We start from the raw sequence: 22725 nt of genomic DNA, 5'->3' as shown, positions 1-22725 counted from the left end.
GCTGATGTGTTAACTGCAGAAGGGAAATGTGTGAATGGAAAGGCTGTACAGTAAATAATACATCAGTATGACTTATGTTCTACCTTTGTGGTTTTTCTGCATCTGCCCGCCCCCCCCCCCCAATCTTTAGAATATTCCCTTGGGTTTCCACATCCCAATACCAAGTCAGTACATGTTACATGATTCCTGTTACTGTTCTGGATTATGTGGCCCAGCTTTTCATGGGAGTTGCCTCTACTGAGGCTTAACTGGGAATTTAACAGGTAACTGAGAAAGGCTGAAATGGCCTCTATTTTTAGCATTTACGAAAGCCTGGGCACAAAGAGTACTTGAAGAAGAACTAAACATTTCAGTGCTGGAATAAAGCACCTGCTCTCACAGATGATGATCTCATGTACTAAGTGAAAAATATATCCCCTAATGAACATATGCCAGGAACTGTTTGGATCTAGATGTAAAAGGAATGAAACATTTAGATCCTTGCCAGCCATATGGGACACCAACATTTCACAGTTACTCCCAGCCTGTCATTCCAAGGGTTGGCACTGGATGAAGTAAGGGCTTGAGATTATTCAGCAAAATGTTAAAATGTTTTGCACTGTGGCCTTCTCTTGTGTTGCTGTTCTGTTGCATGCCCATAACCCAGCTAAACTTGTGCAAACCACTGAACTGTAGAGGGAGGTGATGCAGAAAGTGCAGCCATCTGGGCCTGCTGAATAGGAAGAGAAGAAAACCCTGCGAGAGTCACTGGCTGTTACTAAAGCCAGGATTGCTGTTACAGGAGTGCCAAATCTTACTAATTAATTTTCAGATTTATACTTCAGAGTGACTCTGGCAGTGATTATATGATTCCAAAAAACAGTCACAGACTGTTCTTGAATCTTCAAGCACAGATCTCTCAATTTTTTTGAGCTCCTAACATTTGGTTTCCACACATAGATCTTTTCTTAAAAGAGTAGCAGCCAAAGAGCAGCAGCTTATCCTTCCAGTAGTATTTTGTGAGTCCTCTCTTCATCAAAGCAGTGTTCTTTGGTAAGTGCACTGAACACCCAAAGCCATAGCATGCTATGTTTGTCTCTTTTATCCCAATACCTTGGCATAATCTTTGCACCTGAAGTTTCATAGACTAAAAGCAGCAAGACTGGAGACTCCCAGCTTGTCGCTTTGACACTGCTAACACACTGCATTAAAAAAAGTCACAGTCAAGTCATGAACTCAAGAAGGCTGGACAAAACCCAAACCTTGTGTAAGAAGGGTGATTTTACTTGAACTTAATAGTGTTCCCACAAATTTCAATTGGACTGAGGCTTTCCACAATGCATGAAGGGCTGAGAGAGCCTCTGGTGAAGAATAGGTAATTTTCCCCCATTTTATGGCACTAATGTAGAATTACAGAATGGCTGGTGTTAGAAGGAACCTTAAAGATAATCTTGTTCCAACCCTCCTGCCATGGGCAGGGACGACTCCCAATGGACCGGGTTTCTCCAAGCCTTGTCCAACCTGGCCTTCAACGGGGGCATCCACAGCTTCTCTGGGCAATTCAGGTTGTTCTCACCAACCTCACAGTAAAAAATTTGCTCATCTGTGTTAATATGGGTCCAGGCAAACGCTCCTTCCTTATTTTGGAGGAACTACTCCTTTGGGGGGTTTTGTGGGGGTTTTTTGGTTGTTGGGGTCTTTTAAGTAAGACTGTAAGGAGCCTGCAGCTGTTTTTAATACCCTGCCCAGTAAATGACGGGAGGCTGTTCGCAATCAACGGCACGCGTTATTTATTAACTGACTTCTCCCTAATTGTCCCCAGACAGCGCCCCGGGCACTTTTTGGCACACAGGAGGGAAACTCGGGGAAAGCTGTCGGTTCCACGGGCTCCGGGCGGTCCCGGAGCGGGAAACGGGTCTGGGACAGCCCCAGGGGCTCGGGGCGGGCGGGGCTCCCCCCGCAGCCTCAGCCCCGCCTCGCTCCCCTCAGCCGCCGCGTTCGCCCTTTCAAGCAGCGGCGTGAGCGGCGGCTGGGGCGGCAGCCGCCCGTCCTGCCCGCTGACAGCCGCCGTCTCTCGGCGGCCGCCGCTGCCCGAGGCAGCTCTTCCCCGCCGAGCCGAGCGGAGCCGGCGGCAGCGACAGGCGGGGGAGCGCTCCTCGCCGCTCCGCCTCCGACCGCCGCCCGCTGCGGGGATGTGTGATTGCCATGGCGAGGCGGCTCTTCCCGGGGGCCTGGCTGAGGAAGCCCCACTCCGCGCAGGTAGGCCGGCGAGGGGCCGGTGCCGGCGCCCGTCGCTCCCCGCGAAGTTCCCTCCGGAGCGGGCGCCCCCCGCAGGGCTCTCGCCGCTTCCCCCGGCCCGGCGCGGCCGCCGCTCCCCTCACGCCGGCGCCCGGCCGCGGCTCGGCTGCGCCGCGCTGCCGCTCGGCCGGCGGGAGGCGGCGGCGCCGGGCACGGCCGGCGGGTGTCGGGGAGCGGAGCAGGTGGCGGCGGCCTCGGGGCCGCGGTGCCTCTCGCCGGCCGCCCGCCGGTGGGATCGGGCCTCTCCCGCCGCCTGCGGGCGCAGGACCTGTTGGGAGGCGGGCGGCCCGCGGCTCCCCGGGCTCAGGCGCGGCCGGCGGGGCAGCGACACCTGCGGCGCTGCCGCGGCCCGGGAGCGCCGGGCTGCGCTCCGCGCCCCCGCTCTACACCTGTGGCCCGTGCCGCAGGCATCCATCCTGTCAGCGCACGGACCGCCGCTTGCAGGAGCAACTCGTGCCCTTTCTTGCTTCTCTTCTAAAAAATTAATGTCGGGCACTTTGCTGCTCCATGCATTTCCATATATGTTCATCTTAACACTTTTGTGTTTCTCTATGCAGGTACATGTTTGCATTACTCCAGTTAGCAGAGTAAGCATGTTTTGGTTGGAAGTATTGTGGCTATTGTGTCGTAGGAAGTTCTGCGGTGAAATGTTAATCAGTCATTACGTTGTGGTAGCTTGATGGTTTATCCCCTGGGTTTCCCCTTATCAGCTGGATTGTATTTTAACTAGATTGTAACTAAGGTGAACATTTGTTGCGTTGGAGGAGATAAATAATGTTTACTTTTCTTATATATGCTGTTTATGTGTTTGTCATCTGTTGATATGCTTAGTGATCGTTGGATTAAAAAAATTTAAACTTCATATTGGTGCATTTTAAAATCTTGAATATTTAAATTTCTTCTCATCTGGAAAAGTTCCAGATGTGGAGAAATCTTGTTCTCTTTCTGGGAGTACCTGGAGTGGGGTGTAATGATTAATGAGAAGCATACAGATATAATTTTACCCTCTTTAGCATTTGTTTCATGGTATGTATCTGCAAGTCTGGGTCCATATCACTTGGGTTTTAAACCAAAAAAGATTACTCTAGATCTATTTACTGAAGCAGACACTTCTACACTATTTGTATTCCCATGGCATAAAGCCTTGAATACAAGTAAAAATGAATTCATAATCTATACACTACCTTTCAAATTAGGAGTCTCCAAACTGTTTGCCTCCTTTGCCTTGATAGTCTCCTTCTTATCATCATATGGTGATATCTGATAACATTCTTCTTTCTCTACTCTTCTTCTCAAATTTTAATTGAAGGTCTTCCTACCAAAATACATTATTTTAAAATCTGCCAAGAAACAAGAAGACCACAAAATTGTTTATTAGAAAAGCCAGAGAAGTTAAATGTTTGTTTCTATTGCAGATTTAAAAAAAAATCTGATTGTGTTTTCTTATACTGAGAGCTGATTTTGCATATTCTATGGACTTGTTTTAGGAGTCTAATAATGGCTTTGTGAGCATAAACATATTTTTCTTTTAGTGAATGTATGTTGAGATCTGATGCATCCATACAATGGCAGCAGCTATCAATATATTGACTTTTCTTGTCACTACATGTTACTGTTGGTACATGACAAATGTAGTCATGATTTAACTACACACACTAATTGCTGAGTGCTTTATTGAGATTTGTCTCTGAAGAAGGCAATGCTCTCTAACTGAGTGGTAGCCTTAATTCACTGAGGGCTATGAGCAAGGTGGAAAGACTTGTGCAATGTTTGTGTGCAGCATTTCAAGTAGCACACCAGGGAAGGTGTTTGTACAGGGGAAGGTTATCACTGAGTGGATTCCATTTTTTGCTGGCTGGTGTTCCAGACTTCTTGAACATTATGTTGTGAAATGAATTGCCAGAACATCAGGTTCTGTGAGACAGAACTTAATACTTGTTCCAGCTTTTCTGCCCTAATGGGAGCAGGATGTTATGAGCTGCAACAGATATTGTGTGGCAAATGTTCTCTTACTTTATGCATACTTTAGCTTTTGTGCAGAATGCAAGGCCCATAGGTAATCAGTTGATGATCTTTGAGCCTAAAAAAATGTCCTGCCATGTCATGTAAAAGGGGCAGGGCAAACTCTTAGCTCTCTTAGCTCAGCCCGAAACTTAGTGTTAGGGCCTCCCTGAGTAAATGTTACAGTCCTGTCACTATGAAGAGTAGTAACTCTGAAGTACAAAGCTTTGCCATTGCATAGACTGCAAATCATGTAACAATAGTAAACAAAACAACAAAAAGACCCTAAAACGTGACAAACTTTTAAACACCACTAAAGACCACAAAAATAATTTCATTGTATTTATAGGATTTTACAGTTGGGTGATGAACACTGGGATTTTGTTTGAGAAGGAGAGTTAGTGTCCCAAATTTAAGGGACATTGCCCTGAAGTTCTTTCTGATAACTATAATTACCAATTGTATTGTGAGGCTGAGGACTAACCAGCAGGATTGCTCATGACAATAATCATGTAAAGAGAACTTGCATGTGTGAAAGTTTGACTTTACAGATGCTGGACCAAGTTTAGACTCTTTAAAGGTGCCTCATGGACTTCAGTAATGTACAAGAGACTGTCTCTGAAGGGCCAAAAAATAAGCAAGTTTAAAGCCCCACACAGCAGAAATTTCCTAAATAACTTCATTGCTCTACGATTTTAATCCCTTCTGCTGTGTTTAACATTTAAAGAGAGACGTATTTTCCTTCATGGTCATTATTTTATTTCAAAAGATACCTCAGCTCTGTTCCCTCACTTTGGTTACTCAGGATACAAAATAATTCAAGACACTGGCATAATCATAAGCGTGCACTGTCTGCTTTTAGAGATGTGAATGTGTCCTGTTCATGGCATCCAAAACTGTGTCGGCTAATGCTCTCAGACATCATGTCAGCCTACCTGAAATGCCTCCTGTGACAGACAAATCAACCTGAACAGAGAACAAAACAGAATTGCTAACGTGATTGGCCTACTTTTTGTCATCTGTCCTTTTCTATTGCAAGCATGTAAGACAAATGGAGTGAGCAACTCTGATTTGGAGAAGATTACTACACTACGGTTATGTGTAATGCTTTCCAGAGTTAAGCTCTCTATACTATTAAACAAAGAAACACTTTCATACTCTTTAACTATAAAAGTGCTTTAAATAAAAAGTACACTCACCAAAAATCTGTCAAGTTATGTTGCATGTTGATTCACTACTCTCCATATGCTTTGGAGGGCATCCAGGCTTGAGTTTTGCCAGAAGTGGTTTTCCAGTTCTATTTCAGGGGATGAATGTCTAATTATTATTCAGTGCACATGACTTAGCAGAATATACAAGTGATGGAGGAAGTTGAATCTGTAACATCAAGCATTGCAAGTGCTTCCCTTATTTTTGCATTCCCTGGCTCATATTTAAGTCTTGATGGAAGAGTAGAGTTGAAAAAAGAAACTGTTTCCTTGTTTTGAATACTTTCGTCCTTTTTTTGATAATTTTGGAACTCTCAGTCATTCTCTTGCCCTAAAAATGTTCTTATGACAAGTTTCCTGGCAGTTTGTCACCGTTTCAAAGGGAGTCCATCTATATGTGTTGTTCCCTGAGTGCTGTCTGGCACTTCTTGCTCAGAAACGTGTTCAGTGCTCTGCAGGGCTGATGTAAGTCCGTGTGTCCGGGGTGCATCAGGGTGTGCCCAGACCAGCTCAGGGAGGCCCTGTCCCACCTCAGGACAGACGTGCCAGGGGAAGGGAGCTAAGTGTGTCTGTGCTCACAGACCCATTCTGGGGAGAAAATGAAAATTTGGTAGGGGAATTTATAGGAAGAAATCAAACAATGATCAGGCCTTTTGTTGAACATGATGAGGAAGTCCTTATTAGAAAAGTAATTCCCTTTGAAGCAGAGAGTGGAACCTTGGTTGTCTGTAAGCAGAGGGATGCTGTTGTCCATGCTCTGAACTGGCTGGGCAGCTTCTGCAAGTCAAAAGCTGCACGACTCCATTGGCACAGTGCTGAGCTCAAAATAAACCCAGCTCCTCTGGAACTTCCTGCCAAATACATGATGTAGTCAGATGGCATTTGGGGAGGATTTTCGGTCTCAAGTACATTCCCTTTTTGCCTGAGGAGGAGGACAATATCCCTGCTGTGAGGATGGTCAATATTCTGCAGTGGTCCTGAGGCCTGCAGGTCGCTGCTGGTCTCTGAGGTTGTACTAAATGTATACAATAATACAAAACTTCATTAAACAGCACTTTGGTTAAAAGTGTATTACAAAGGTTCATGGAGGATTCAGCAAGAAACACTGAGGAAAGAAGAGGTTTTGTTGTCCCAGAAGCTTTGGTTCCCAAGCAGTTTTTACACATGAAACAGCTTTCTCAAAAATTGTCAGTTTTATTTCTGTTGATCTTCCCCAGATTTTACCAGTAGCTTTCTGTGCTTCATGTTCTGTTACATAACAGTTATTAGAAATAGCTTTTAAACCCCCCAAAATGATAAAACCTGTCTCTAAAAAGAGTCACTGGAATAAAAGTTAATTGTAGCTCTCTCTTTTTTTAACTAGGTAGTTTTAAGATTGTCAAGTGAGTGTGTGTGAAGGCGTGAAGGAATAGGGATGCACAGCTGAGGCACGTGGCAGGACCACAGCTTTATGGATTGGAATCACCATTGGGTCATTTGAAACTCACTTTTTCTGTTTCCAGGAGAAAGGGTATAATGCATGCTGGTTGGTTGTTATATTTTAATAAATACTAATAAATTACTGCAGTCTTTCTGGTTTAAAAAAATTTGCTTATTTGCAGCTGCTGCAGTTCTGTGTATGTATGTGATAGCAAAACTGCTCATCATTACTACCATTCTTGGAACCTTTTCCAAACATATGGAATAATTTCTCAATGATGAACAATCAGGTTAGGACCTGTCAATTTGGAAAAGAGATGACATCACAGGGAGGTATGTTATGGAGGCCTACAAAATCCTGTCAGATGGGAACAGAGTGGACAGAGATTGTTCACTCTTCTCTTCCAGTACGTGAACCTGGGGGTCTCAAACAAAGCTAATATGAACTAAACTTCAGCAAAATAAAGTCCAGTCCCTGACCTTGGTAGTGCATAGTAGACCTGTGAATTAATTGCTAAAGTTTGTTGTAGATGCTAAAAGCTTATGTGGATTTTTAAGGGCATCTGGGTAATCAGTGAAAGATAAATTATTTGAGATTTACTAAATATAGAATATCTGGCTTAGCAAGTTCTTCTAGAGGAAACTGGGAGCATACTTGGTATGTATAATATATGTTATCAGTCTTCAATAGTATCTTGTATAGCTATTGCTAAAGATCAGGATACTGATAGAAATGGATCTTATACTGACCAAATATAGCTGCTCTCGGGCACTTTCCTTATATCCTGCTGCTAAAGCTGATCCTGATCTTCTAATTAGTTTCTGATCCTGATGTGAGTATGAAAATCAACCTGTTAGCACACCAGCCTCTGAGGAGGAGAAAAAAAAAGGAAGGAAAAGATCAAAACATCACTCCTACTTTGTAAGACACTTAGCTCTCCCTCAGTTCTTAATTTATAAATGGTTTTTGCTTCTGCCCCTGTGAAAACTCTGTATGTGAGGCACAGAAACAACAGGAGAGTCGTGGATACAGTTGTGGGAAGGTGATGGTGAGGCTAGTACAGAAGAATTTTATTTGCATAGTTAATGGTGTCATTTCAAGGAAGGAGTGGGGGACTTCAGCACATGGAACTTGACCTTGATATCCACCCTGCTCATTGTATCTCTATCTTACATATTTACACATTGACACAGATTATTTTTTGACCAAATTCCTGGTCACTTGGATTTGATATACTGTGAGTGGAATATAGGTAACTGGTCTTAAAGAAAAATGCACTTAATTGAGCTCTGGGAGTTTATGATTTTGATCAAATCGGTTCCTGCAGTCTGGCTTGCCCTGGCAGGGTCTGACACCTTTCCTTCTATTTATTTATATCCCAATTATCATTCCACTTACCTCCCATGTCCGTTTTGCACACTGAAAGAAGCAAATGTTCCATATAATGCAGTCTGCTAAATTTATCACTGTGGAAATCAAATTCCTTAAAGATGAAATAGTAAGTGATGTTTACTGCTGCTCAGTGAATTGCAAGCAGTATTTTCTCTTTGTGTGCCCTAGGTCCGTCTGTCGTATGTGCGGATCAAGTATCTCTTCATCTCCTGGCTGGTAGTGTTTGTTGGCAGCTGGATTATGTATGTCCAGTACTCCACCTACACAGAACTGTGCAGAGGACATGACTGTAGGAAAATAATAGTAAGTGTATTTAGTAGAGCTTTCAGAAATGTTACACTAATTCAGTCAGTGCCACATGTGATTTAATCAAATTCTCATATTCCATCATGCTGAAGTAAGATTACAACTTCAGTTACAGATAAAACCTGTTGTGTCTTTTAATATTATTTTGGCATAGGGTTATTAATATTTTTCTTAGGCTTTTTTTTTCAAGATTCATATGCTGGAAGAGATAGAGTTGTTGCCTCATTCCTTAGGCAGTTTGTTAAATATTTTTCTCCCTGTTTGTTTCAGTGTGATAAATACAAGACTGGTGTTATTGATGGGTCAGCATGTAGTAGTCTTTGTGCTAAAGAAACATTGTATTTTGGAAAATGTTTGTCAACAAAGCCCAATAACCAGGTAAGGCTCTACTCATCCAACCTAGTTTTATTATTTCCCACTGAAATGTCATTGTCTGCAACATCAGGTAGACCTTAGTGTCAGCAAGTTAAACCTGTTTATAATACAGGTTATTTCAAACTTTATTTGCTGTGACAGGCAGAGCGTGTGTGTGAGCATGTATATATATATATATACACACCCCCTATACAGAGAAGATATACTCTAATACAAATTAGTATGTATAATATGCACCTGTATACAATTAGTATGTAGAGGGGTGTATGGTTAATTTATACAACATGTGTTTTGGAAACATCCATAGTATATACTGAGTCCTTCCACAGTTTGCCAGAGTGTGCATACTCTGTGCAGCCCACTGCTCCTCTGCTAGCCTGCGCTGCCAGCAGCAGCAGCCTGTAGCAGGCCGTGCCAGGGGCAGTGCTGCTGTTGTTTGGGAAGCTGCCTGTGTTTTGGCAGTGCAGTGTCTCCAAAGTGCCTGCAGCAGTGGGCTGTCTTTGAAGCTGCCACGGGTCAAATTGCCACATTCATTGTCTGCACACAGGACTCAGTTGCTGATCTGTGTTGCTGTTTGACTCTTGAAGCAGTGGTTGGAGGACAGGTGGTCATCAGATGGATCATCAGTGTCTTATACCTTTCCCCCTCCTTTTCTGCATAGATCTATTTAGGAATCTGGGGAAATCTGCAAAGTGTTATAAAATGCCAGATGGAAGAAGCTGCTCAACGTGATTTTGGTACTGACCCAGAACCAAGGAAGGAAATAGTCCTGTTTGATAAACCAACAAGAGGAACCACTGTTGAGAAATTCAAAGAAATGGTATATGGTCTTTTTAAAGTAAGTATATTTTATTTTTTCTGTGTTGACAGAAAGGCTTGTTTTCTTGAAGCTGGAGAGAATATCTTGTTGTATGAGCCTTGTTCAAGGATATGCTAGAAAAATAATCAGCACAAAAATAATTCTTCCCAGAGGTGCTTATCTTGAAGTTTGAAGTAACTAATTACCAGGGGTTTTCCTTACTCTCTGAATGATGGAAGCTGGCGTTCATCTTGTACATCTATAGATTTTGCTGGTATTGCTATAGAAAACATGATGTAAGGCTGATGTCAGCTGTCATGCATTACAGCAGCTCTGTCTCTGACAATGGGAGCAGCAGGCGTGTTAGGGTTAGGATAGTTTTTAGGAAAATTTGGAAAAAGTTGATCTGCCTAGCTGAAAATGGAACAGTTCTGATTCCAGCAATAGCTTCTTTCTCTGTAGTCCTACAATGGAGGTGGTTACATCAAATAACAAAATCAAGCATTTCAGTGTAATTATGGAATTTGTACTCAGTTTTGTCTTGGTACTCTTAATAATTGGACAAAATGTAGTTGATAACATTATTCCTCTACGTTTGTAAGGTCTAACCAGCTGAAAACTAAACCTGATCTAACCTTTTGAATTCTGAATACTTTATCTTAGAGAATATTGAACAAGCTACTTGATACAATTTTCCTAAAGACTGATCTGAACAACGATTGAATTTTAATATTTGCATTTTGAAGTGCAAAGAAAAGTAGTACTTTGAGAGGATTGTATGCTCAGTGCCTATGAGAACAAAAGGGATGTTCTGCAGGCACCTGATGGCAGGTCCTATCACATCCATAACCACTGAAAAGCAGAGCATACCCAGTTATTTGTATTATACATAGAAAGAGAGTAACAGGAGGTAGAGTGATAGATTGAGAGTAGTTTATGAAGTCATACCTAATCTTTTTTGTTTATTGCTTTTAGGCAAAACTGGGTGAACAAGGAAATCTTTCAGAACTGGTTAATCTCATCCTGTCCTTCGCTGATGGAAACAAAGATGGAAGAGTCTCTTTGCCAGAGGCAAAATCTGCATGGGCACTCCTGCAGCTAGAAGAGTTTCTGTTAATGGTGATCTTGCAGGATAAAGAGCATACTCCCAAGCTGATGGGTTTTTGTGGGGATCTCTATGTGACTGAAAGAGTTGAATATACCTCTCTCTATGGAATCAGCCTTCCATGGGTTATAGAACTCCTCATTCCCTCTGGCTTCAGAAGAAGCATGGACCAGTGGTTCACTCCGTCATGGCCAAGAAAGGCAAAAATAGCTATAGGGCTTTTAGAATTTGTGGAAGATATTTTCCACGGACCTTATGGAAACTTTCTTATGTGTGATACAAGTGCCAAAAACTTGGGATATAATGATAAATATGATTTGAAAATGTTGGACATGAGAAAAATAGTGCCAGAAATTAATTTGAAGGAAATAATTAAAGATCGTCAGTGTGACTCAGATTTGGACTGCATTTATGGTACAGACTGTAGAACACTATGTGACCAAAGCAAAATGAGATGTACCACTGAAGTGATTCAGCCAAACTTAGCAAAAGCTTGTCAGCTCCTTAAAGACTATCTGCTTCGTGGTGCTCCTTCTGATATCCATGAAGAACTAGAGAAACAACTGTACTTGTGCATTGCCCTTAAAGTCACAGCAAATCAGATGGAAATGGAGCACTCTTTAATACTTAATAACTTAAAAACTTTACTGTGGAAGAAAATTTCTCATACAAATGATTCCTAATTTCTCCACCAGCAGAAGAGAATATTGATGCCTGCCACAGAGGTGGCCTAAGACCTTTGATAAAAACAGTCTGCACCTTTTTAAAAAGATATTTCTTTACTCAGATTTTATTAATGGTTCTTTCAGTCCTGCCCTTCAGTCAGTAACTCATGACAGGGCTTCTCAGAAAAGGAACGTGCCACTGAATGACCAGGCAGAGGCCAGGAGGCTGCCTGGTGTTCAGTGATGTGTTATGGAAACAAGAACTCTGCATGCTTGACTGTCCTGTGCACTTTGTCAGGTCTTGAACAGGATGAAAGTGTTCACTGTGCCACCACATCAGCTGAGGGAACATCTTCCATTTCTGTGACAAACATTGCTCACTTGTGAAATGCCTGCAGAGGATTTTTCTCCTGAGTAGCTTCATGAAGAATCACCACTACTGCAAGTAATGTGTCCAAGTCCAAGCTGCTGTTATGAATAAACTGAACTGTGAGACTGAAGTTTACTAATACCTTGGCATGGCAAAATTTGCACATTAAATGGTTTTTAACTGTGGAAAATTAGAATTTTATTCTATAAGAGGTTCTAATATGAGACAAATCGGATTCTGTTTACACATTGTTACCTCATGCTTACGTCTTGAATGTTTAAGTAGTTCAACATTTTTAATTAAGTCGTTGTGTGGTGAGCCCTGTGGGAGCCAAAAATTTTAGAATATTATTTCTTAAAGTCATTTATATGGTTTAGCAGCAATACCACCATCTGTTCCAAAAACTTCAGTGGAAACCTTTAACCCAAACTAAGCTGTAGCAAATAGTAAAAAGCAAGGACTTTGTGGAGTAAGCTATAGTATGAAAACTGAAGTTAATTTTAAAAAATATTGAATAGTAGACATGTCCAAGCAGATAAAAATGAAGTTTGTGTGGTGCAGGAATCTGCTGTATGACATGAGAAACAAGTTGTGGATAATCTTGTCTCTTTACTGTCCCTCCACATTAACTACAGACCTGTACTTCAATCTCCTTAACTACTGCAGGAAATATGTAAGCAAGAGCTAGACTTGAATTTTAAGACAGAAGCTGGATTGTTCAGGATTGTGCAATATTGCTCAAACGGGAGCCTGTGAGATACTTTCCAGCTCATTCCTAGCTATTACTAAGTGAGATGCAGTGTGTTACTATTCTTTTTTTTCTAGTAGCATCTATGAGTCACTGTTAAAACTCAAGTCATGAGTAAACATCACCTGATCCTGGCACTCCGTCTTTCAGATTTACATCTGTTTGTGATTACACAGAATTGGATGTCCATAATACACCTGAGTACATGCTCAGTACTTACCTGTTGAATGTTTAATTTATAAATGCTTTAGGTATAAAGTTGTTCGATCTTTTTGATTTTAATGGCAGTTATCTGTACAATTCTGAATTCCTGGCCCATTAATTCATTGTCAGCAGAGGTAAGAGCAAGATTTAAGTATTTGAAAGGTTAACTGCTCTAGGTATCCTGTCCTAAATGCATTCCTAGGATGATGACACAGAAGCACAGGACCACAATACAGTAATTTCTCTATACCAGATGTAATAATATGCAGCTTGGGTTGAGATTGTTTTGTGAACATCAGCCTTTTAGTTTAAGAAACACTATGCTCATGCTAATTATTGTCTTGAACTTGCTAATGTGCTCCAACTATGAACTAAGTATCTGTAACCAGCAATGCACTAAAAGTGTAAAGTGGTCATGTTCTTGGTGAAAAAAATCTGACAGTGACTGCTATTTGGGCAGAGATTACTTAAAATACCCAACATCATTGGGTATCTTAACAACTGGAGAATATGTTTAATAGTGCAGTTTGTTGTATAGAATCTTCATTTTTATTACTGTGGCATCAAATTGAAGATTTCATTGGAAAAAAATACACTTTTGTTTACAGTCACAGGCCTCTTTTGTTTTCAATAGCAGTACTTACACCAAGTACCAGTATCTTAGAGCAAAACCTTCCTCCATGTAGCCTCCTTGACTCGTGTTTAAACTTTGCAATCTGTTTCTGAGTCTAATGGAAACCAACTGGCACACAGAAGTGCCTGTGAAACTGAGAGGGAGGAGGCAAAGGACCAGGGCAGGACGAGGCTGCTGAGGAATGCTTCTCTCCCAGGTGCCTCAGCCTGCAAGCTGCAGGGGAAACAGACTGGGCTCTGGGGGGAGCCACGCTTCAGGGTAAGGAGATGGGATTGGTGAGTGGTGGGGTGGACGTGGAGAGGGGAGGCAGAGGAGACTGAGGAGACGGAGGCTGGCAGCAGGGAGAGGGGGGAATGTGAGGGTGTCACAGCCCAGGGGTGCTCTCAGAGGGACAATCTCAGGTTGTTCCTGCAGGAGGAACAAACTGCCTTGTGCAATGGGAGGTCGTGGGCTCTGCTAAGGGAACCCTAGGGGTGAACTGGAAGGGAACATGGTCTGGCTGCCTGGTGAGTGTGTGGTGAGTCAAGCAGAAAGGCTCTGGTGTGTAACTGCCAGCGAGTCTCATTCACGTTTCCTTAACAAGGCCTCTGTACCTACCCCTGTAAATGCAACTTTTAAAGTGAATTCTCTTATAACTAAATAATGTGAAGTATTCAGTACCTGTTCCAGTAGCAGCCAGAGCTTGGAGGTGATAAGTGCCTGAAAGCCTAAGGTTACCTTTGGGCAGAGGCTTTAGAACCTTCTGTGACTACTCTTGGTTTTTTCCTAAGCTGTATCAATTCCTCCCAAACATGAAGTATGCTGAAAGAATTGTGAAGGACAGATACAGCCTTGTAAAAAAAAAAACAACTAAATCTTTCTCCAGTCAAAAGCAGCAAGTTCTTATATTTAGTCCTTGATACTAACCATGCCAAAAATTAATTGCATCGACTTCCTTCTCCATCTTACAGAAGTAATTCTGATGCAGCAGCCTTGGTCTTTGAAGTCTCCTCTCTTCTCTGTGAAAACTCAATTCACACAGTACTTTGAGAGGGGAGAAAAAAACCCTTTCAGATACAGAATATCTAGATCATAAAAATATTCTGCAGTGTTATAAACTATACAAATAAGCTGGTCTTACACAGTTGCTTCCTCAATAAATTTATTGCTGCTTTCTCGAAAGCGTCACAGAGAACTGTGGAAGTTGTCTTAGCTCTCGGTCCTGCGCTCCTGGGCCCTGAGGAAGCTGGCCTTCTTCTGAGCAACACGGTCTTTCTTCTGGGCCAGAGACATCTTGGGACAGTTCCATCTGCAATGCAAGCACAGTGTGCAGTAGATCCAATGCAAAAAAGTAGCAGTGCATTACAATTAACTGTGATTAAGAGTGCAGTGAAGAATATATCCCCACTTTTGTACCATGCTTCATTTCCTCATAATGATCTAGGGCTGTAGTTAGGGCACCACAAAAAGCATGGCTGGACAGTTTTTGCTTCTCCAGAGGGAAACTCTGTACTCTCTGTGACTGAAGTACAGGCATTATCAAGCGCAATGTGACAGCTGTGTCAACACTTCCTGTCTCCCACACCCTTAAAAATCAGAAGAGTTTGGTACTGACAAAATAGTCAATGAGCTCTCAGCTGAAGAGAAGCACTTTCACACTGAAAAACACTGGGACCTGAAGATACACCCTGTTCCAGCTGTTCAAGCCACAAGCATTCTTCACTTTAATTCTTTCAATAGTTAAGAGCTCTTGAATTTCATATTCCTACTGCTAAAGTTAACTCCAAAGTTATACGGAACTGCTTGTATCTTAATCTTGTCCAGAACACATGACTAGTGACACAACTGCACAATGGCATTACTTGTTTGACTGTAACGAAGATATTGCCAATAGAAGAGTCACACAGATGCTAAAAACAGTGAGAATTTTACCTCTTTTTCTTGACTTCTCTCTTGGGTTTCTTTTCATGGACTGGATTATCCCGTATAGCAGCATGGGCTTTTTTATACATTTCTTCCATCTGGGGCAGGAAGCGGAAGAAAAAAAAATTAAATGTACCAGTGGTCCAGTTGAAGGATTATCAGAAATCCAAGATCCCTGTACCTGCATTGTCTCCAGGCATGCAATGCTGCTCTGTCCCAAAGGCAACTCTGGCTTCATAATGGCACAAATCATAACCATATTTTTGCTGGTGGTTAATTAAGATCACTAGATCTGAGCTGTGAAAAACTTTTTAGATGTACAAAGAGCAAGTGTCTGTTGAGTGACCTAAGTCCTAGACTCACTTCATCTGAACACAAGCTGTAACTGCTATTTGCTTAGGAAGCAGATGAAGTTAGCATTTACATTATTTTCTTTTAAAAATTTGTTAGAAAAAAATAGCAACTAGTTCAATTTATAAAAACCCCAAACCCCATAGAAATGAAGGGACAGAAAATGAAGTTTGCTGTAGCCTAAAAAGGGTATATGAGGGAGCTGTTTTAAAGCTCCAAGATCACTTACTAGGAGAACCAAGCTAGAATATTACATGCAGCAGGACAAGCCACATGGAAGGAGTTTAATACTTGGAAAAAGCAGAAGAAGCAGCTCTGTATTCTTATCCATCTTCTAGTATTTTATTAAGACTAAAATGTGAAGCAGTACTAAAATTAAGTGTTTTACAGTCTAGATTTTCATAAAATGCTATCTTGGGCTCTCTCTATTCACGTGGAATAGCAGAACTCCCTTCTAGGGTTGCACAAACAGGACCACAGATTTGACCCACAACCACGTGCTCACTCACAGAGCACTACAAGCACTACAGCTACAGAAATGACAGGCTCTGGGGCAGGATAAGGAAACAGCAGAGAGTCTGTACAGGAACTTCTAATTTAGTTTCTCTCTTGGAGAGGGGGGAAAGCGGTCCAGCACAGATTTAGGTCCTGTAAGGCTGGATTTACAGGCAGAATATTAAGTTTCACAGCAGGCAAAAAAGTCCCATTTTCAGAAATTCTACACTATATTACAGAGCCCTTAATGAAGGAAAAAAGTATGTTCTTTGCACGGGTAACACACAACAGTCACGTAATTTCACCTATCAATTAATTGCATCATTACAGAAGTCCTATCAGCATCTCTCTTCAAATGCCCCATCTCCAGCAGGATGACTCTTACCCCATCAGGTGTCACGTTGTTCTTTATGTACTGGGAGAACTGTTTCTTGTAGGCGTCCTCGTCCTCCTCCATCAGGTACCGCATGTAGTCGGCCACGTTCTGGCCCATGATGTGCTTGCGGTGCACCTCCGCGTTGAACTCTTTGCTTTCCGAGTCGTAGCCAGGGAAACGTTTGGTGCTGTCAAACAGCAGGCACAGTCACGTTAAAGCTCTAACTCACAGGCAAGATGCACACTGAAATGACTGATACATCAGCTTCTACTACAGATACCTGAGGGATAGGACCCTCGGAAAAGAATAAAACATACAAGTTTTAAGTTTATCTCAGCTGCCATCAGTCCCGTCTTGAAACTCTGCAGTACATCAAATACACACCATGGACCAACTATGGTGTGTTCAGTCACTGCAAGTATCATCATGTAGCAGCCAAGTCAAAAAAACTGGACAACAAGAAGAGGATAGCATGGGAGAGGGTAGGAACACACAAAAGATCTCAGGATTTTCTTTCCTCCACTGCTGCTAGCAGAAAGTAGCACTCAGCTATATCAGTGTTAGGTAACAGTCAAAAGTGTCCATGTGGAAATTCTAAATGAAGGTGGACTGCTCAGGCTTACTGCTGTATTGACAACTATAGCAAGTACCAGTGGGTTTGTACCTGGTATGTATTTTTTTGCACAGTGAAATCCATACCTGCACACAATTTGGCGAAGACTTAAACCAAGCACATACCCTTTCAAGATCTGGTAAGGGCATTCACTTGATGTTTAGTAAAAGCAACAAGATAGCTCTTTAGTTTCTACAGGTTTCATAACATCTCTTGACAGTTGTAATATTCCCAGCAGCACTATCAGAATTACACTTGCAGATTAAAAACCAACCAAAAAAAGCACTCCAAACCCAGAAACTAATTACATAAGCATTACTATGTCAGTACGAAATTATTTCAGCATGAATCGATGAGAAGTAAGTAGACTGTCACATACAGAAGCATCTCAGTTAACCCTGAAGAAATTCTTTGTAACACACATTACCTGTGAGGGATAGACAGCCCCCCATCCACTGCCCCCTTCAGAGCACCAAAGACTTTGTTTCCAGTGGTAGTTCTGGCAAGACCCGCATCCAGGTAGCATGTAAAAGCACCAGGCTTCCCATCCACACTCTCCACATTGTATTCATCACCAGTGACTTCAACTTGGCCTTCATAGATCTTATCAAGGCCAAATTTATTCAAAAGCTGCGGGAAAAGAAAACACACGTTTGAAATTTCATTCATTTATTGATAATAATGTAGAATTACCACTACTTTAAAATGTGAATTTGCATTAGAATCCCGTTTTTAACAAATTTCTTCACAAAAAGTATGTGCCCAATACCAATAACAAAACTTTTCAATAGCTACCACTCTAAGTGTGTTTGTTAAGTTCCAACCTTCTGTTCCTACAGGTACACCACTGAACTTAACACCTATTCGCGAACCCCTGTGGAAAACGGATGGCTGCTGTTCACACGTTTTTGAACTCTACAAGGTGCATTTCTTACATTTTTATCCTCCCTCCACCAAACTCAAGGGCTGAGACATTAAAGCAGGCTGCTGGAGCTGAGACTGCATGCTGTCATACCTCTCACTGTGACTTGACAGCCACAAGACACAGCAATTTACTATGGTAAAGAGCCAAAGTTACGATTCTGAGAGGCCCCAAGGCTCAGGTGGGGCTGAAGGAAGCCCGTGTACGTACCCTGCGTGCCAGGAGCAGGCCGGTGCAGTAGGCAGCGGCGTAGTTGGTCAGGCCAACCTTGACGCCGTACTTGGGCAGCTCGTGGGCGTAGGCAGCGCAGACGATCATGTCCCCCTCGATTCTGGCATAGGCGATCTGCAACAAGAAACCTTAGTGCTCCACCCTGGGGCTCCGTGCACTGCTCACACCTGGGGCTCCGTGCACCGCTCCTCTGACACCCGCTCAAGCCAACACCAATGCTGGAACCGAGTGACCAAAACACTGCCAAGCTCTGCTTGCAAGCTCAAGCAGTGGTGCTTTGGTTTGTTGGAGGTTGTTTGTTTGCCCTCCCCCTTATGGTCTGTTCGTTGTTGCAAAAGGAGTCATCATCTCTTCAAGACACAAAGAGTTCAAATCTGTATCAGGCCAGCTAAAAATGTTTTTGTTACCAGCAACAACTGGTAGTTACCTCTCCACATAGATCAAGAGCCCAGAAACTGCCAATAAAGCAACCTTTCAAAGAATCATTATGAATTCTGTCCCACTTTCTGATACATCTCAAAATACACAAGAAGCATGTGAGCCTTTGGGGTAACACTGTTAGTAACCTTATGGAACGGTTTTACTAATCATGGTCTGAGACCACCATCACCCCAGGGTCCCCTGTGGGACAACATGAGTATCAGACATATTTCTGCTTTTTCTTCCATGTATAGAACCTTTTCCTTTTGACTCTCACTCCTTCTCTCTACATCCAAACATTGTCCCATTTTTGCAGGATTCTGACATACTGGAAAGGCACTACCAGTCAGATATAAGCCCCTGCCACCACTGATTTCCATTTTGAGTTTCAAAGATAAAATAACCTCATTAATGGCTGAACTGATTGTTCTCAACAGATAACTACTCTATGAAAAAATAAATTAAACTTAGCTGCTTTTTTTTGAGCTCAACAACATATATTTATTACACAACAAGCATTCTTAAGTTTTTAACTTCAAAATTAGTCAAAACATTGTAAATATTAAACATGAAAAGTGAGCCACAGTGAGGAACTGCATATGATGCTACACACTACCACATACTTAATGACCATGAAAAAGTGCCTGCTGTTTCTGTTTACCAACCTCCTTTAATCTCCCAGGAAAGGAAAGCCATCATAAGGCCTCAGTGCTTCACAGAAACATCACAGAAATACAAGTCTCAAATGAGAAGGTACCTTTAGATACAGCACAAGTCAATGCAGGTTGACAGGTCACGCTGTCAACTTGGTTGTCTTCAACCAAGCAAAAAAGGCCTCATTTTGCAGCCCTTAAAATACAGCAAAGAAACCAACCCAAGATATCTTCCCTCTCCCAAAAATGTTCTACATATCCCAGCACCATTAAAGCAGTACAATGTCACTCTGCAAATAACCTCACAGCAGAAGTGCTAACACTTATAAAACTTCTTTTCTACAATGCACACGGTTAACTACTGAAGCCGTGGTAACCCTGAAGATTGTCCTCCTCTGAGGAGCTGTTTCACAAGACAAACACTGCGCAGATCTGGCCTAAAGCCCCCAGGCGCTCCAAGGCTCCCTGTCTGTGCTGCCTTCCCCCGGCAAACACCACAGGCCTTACCTGGCAGATGATGTCTCTGTTGGTAACGCGCACAATCATCCTGTATTTAGGAGTGTTGTACTTGTTTTTATCCTGAATTACCAAACGTTTGCGAGCATAGTAATCAGTTTTTCCCTCTGAAAAACATTTGCAGCGTGCAAAATGCGTGAACAAAGTAGGAATATTCACCAAGGACATTTAATTGTGTGTTATAGGGAATTTAATAATACCTCTCCTTCTCCTGAATTTCACTTGGTATCTCTTGAAGTATGCCTTATTCTTGACAACTTTCACAAACCCCTTGGATAAGAAAAATGAACTACGTGTTATTAACATGTAAAACCCTGTAAGCCAAGACCATGAGAACTACACGTGCCATGAATATACTGCAATCAGGAATTAAACAGATTTTCTCGTATGTTTAGATAAAAATCACCCGGCACATCAAACTCTAATAAAGTCGACCTCCTCCTCTTGAAACAAGAACTAATGTTTCAAGGGAAAACCAAAGTGTATCTTTTACCAAAGTATCTTTGAACTGCAGGCCCGACCGGAGCAGTGCCCGTGCTCATTTCCTGTCACTCCCGCACAGCCGGGGCCTTCTCTGGCACGCTGTGCCTCGGAGCCGCTTCCCCCGCAGCCCCCCGCCCTCGGCCAGTCCGACACCCGCACGCCGGGGCCCGGCGCGGCTGCTGCAGGGCACCGGGGGCTGCACCAGCCCCGGCCCCGCGGCTCGGCCCCGACCCGGCCGCCGCCGGCGGGACCGGGCAGGACGCGGCCCACGGGGGCAGCGCAGCCGGTCACGGGGCCGGGCCGGGCCCCGCTGGAGCCCCTGAGCCGCCCGCGGCGCAGCCCCGGCAGAACGGCAGCCATTGCCACGCCGGCGCCGGGCGGCCGCCCCGAGCCCGCGACAATCGGGCTTCATCCGTGCGGGCGGCGCGGCGCGCCGGGCGCGGAACGACGGAGGCGATGCCCCCGAGCCCCCCCGTGCCGGTACCGACCATCGTGCCAGGCACTGTCCGGTCCCTCAGGCCGGCGCCCGCTCCGCACAACGACTGCGCTCCGCAGCAAACGGGAAAAGGCCGCGCGCGCCGCGCAGCCGCAGCTCCTGCCCTGCCCGGCGGGGCGGGGCCGCGCCAGCGCCGTGCTGCCCCCTGCCGGCCCGGAGGACCCACCGCGCGCCGTGCCAGCAGCGCCGCCGGGACCGGGCGGCTCCCGCCGGGAGCGCTCCCTGCGCCGCCCGCCCAGCCCCCGGAGCCGCCACACATCCAGCACTGCCTCCCGCCGGAGACACTGAGGTGCTGGAGAGAGTCCGGAGCAGGGAAATGGAGCTGGGGACGAGTCTGGAGAATGCACGGATCCTGCGAGGAGCGGCTGAGGGAGCTGGGGTTTAGCCTGGAGAGAAGGAGGCTCAGGGGAGACCGTATCGCTCTACGGCTGCCTGAGAGGAGGTTACAGCAACGTGGGGGTCGGCTCCTTCTCCCAGGCAATCAGCAAAGGACAGGAGGACGTGGTCTAAAGCTGCACTAGGGCAGGTTAGGATAGCCATTGGGAGGATTCCTTCACAGAGTGACTGGAATGGGCTGCCAGGGAGGTGGTGGGGTCACCGTCCCCGGAGGGGTTTGAGACTGGACATGGCACTCAGTGCCATGGTTTGGTTGACAAGGTGGTGTTCAGCCAAAGCTCTGACTCTGTGATCTCAGAGGTCTTCTCCAACTTAATTGATTCTGTGATATCAGAGAAACATAATTCTAAGGAAACAATAATATTGCCTGTCATCTAATGTCCACACATACTGCATGATCGCTTCCAAGTCTCCTTATGTTAAATGTCTGGGTAGCTATTAGCCAGGGATATATCACAGAGAAGGGGTTCTTAAACAGAAAAAACCACCATAGATTTGGTCTTTTAAAAAGTCAGTTATGTATATGTTATAGGATTTTAATTCCCATCATTTTCTAGGGAAAATTCTCAGAACCGATCAAGCAGCAAGGAATTAATAACATCAACCAAAATCTCAATTGAATACAATTCTTACAAGAAATTATAGCTGCTTGGGATTATTGATATTTGATGAATAAAGCAAGAATATAGACTTGCATATATATATATATATATATATATACACTGGATCAAACAGGTCAAGTGGTCTCAGGTTTCTTGACATTGTCAGACAATAGTGAATCTTCATTCCTGATGCATTTGTCTGGTTATGCTCATTAATTTCACTAAAAAATATACCAACAATCCACTTTGTTACTGATACATAAGCCAATATTTTAAAAATATTAATTTGATATAAATAACCAAGAAAATGAAAGGAAAAATAAATGTTTACAGCATCAGGCAAGCACCAGCATGGTTCCTACTCGGTAGGGACCTGCCAGCTTCAGAAGTAATTTAACTGTCTGAAAGGATGTTTTACCAAGATGGAGATTGGCCTCTCCTCCCTGGCAACTAGTGACAAGAGAACATAGCCTCGAGCTGTGCCAGGGGAGGCTCAGGTTGAATAGCAGAAGGATTTTTTTCACTGAAAAGGTGGTTAAGCTTTGGAAGTGGCTGTCCAGGAAAGTGGCATAGTCACAATCCCTGCAGGAGTTCAAGAAATGAGGGATGTGGCACTTAGTGCTCAGCCTAACAGACAAGGTGGTGATCAGAGGTTGGACTCAATGATCTTGGAGATCTTTTCAACCTAAATGAAAAATGATTCTGTGATCTAAGAATGAATTTTAGAAAGTTCAGAATTCTATGTGCTTTTCAATTTGTACAGAA

At 43.5% G+C, this 22725-nt stretch overlaps 2 protein-coding genes and 1 non-coding gene across 4 annotated transcripts; 1 reads left to right on the top strand and 2 right to left on the bottom strand.

The window, feature by feature from the left end:
- The first annotated feature begins 1768 nt into the window (after window positions 1–1768).
- On the top strand, window positions 1769–13479 carry DIPK1A (divergent protein kinase domain 1A). Of its 2 annotated transcripts, none has more exons than XM_063407509.1 (5): window positions 1769–2834; window positions 8467–8601; window positions 8875–8982; window positions 9641–9817; window positions 10754–13479. In XM_063407509.1, exons 1-5 carry the CDS (start codon window positions 2172–2174, stop codon window positions 11564–11566), a joined length of 1896 nt encoding a protein of 631 aa, XP_063263579.1. In that variant the 5' UTR covers window positions 1769–2171; the 3' UTR covers window positions 11567–13479. The 2 variants fall into 2 exon arrangements, with proteins under 2 accessions (XP_063263579.1, XP_063263580.1); XM_063407510.1 differs by having other exon boundaries at window positions 1806–2238.
- A 1149-nt stretch (window positions 13480–14628) lies between these two features.
- On the bottom strand, window positions 14629–21432 carry RPL5 (ribosomal protein L5). Its single transcript, XM_063407511.1, has 8 exons — window positions 20955–21432; window positions 20184–20253; window positions 19975–20090; window positions 18374–18508; window positions 17669–17871; window positions 16638–16815; window positions 15416–15504; window positions 14629–14792 (listed from the first exon to the last, which is right to left on the bottom strand). Exons 1-8 carry the CDS (start codon window positions 21219–21221, stop codon window positions 14693–14695), a joined length of 1158 nt encoding a protein of 385 aa, XP_063263581.1. The 5' UTR covers window positions 21222–21432; the 3' UTR covers window positions 14629–14692.
- On the bottom strand, window positions 16965–17061 carry LOC134555804 (small nucleolar RNA SNORD21). The gene has a single exon (XR_010081496.1). It is a non-coding gene; the product is annotated as a small nucleolar RNA SNORD21 (small nucleolar RNA).
- Window positions 21433–22725: the final 1293 nt, after the last annotated feature.

This window comes from Prinia subflava, chromosome 10 (genome assembly GCF_021018805.1).
Source record: "Prinia subflava isolate CZ2003 ecotype Zambia chromosome 10, Cam_Psub_1.2, whole genome shotgun sequence".
NCBI lineage: Eukaryota > Metazoa > Chordata > Aves > Passeriformes > Cisticolidae > Prinia > Prinia subflava.
The sequence above is the reverse complement of the archived record's forward strand: the minus strand, read 5'-3'. Positions and strand labels throughout refer to the sequence as shown.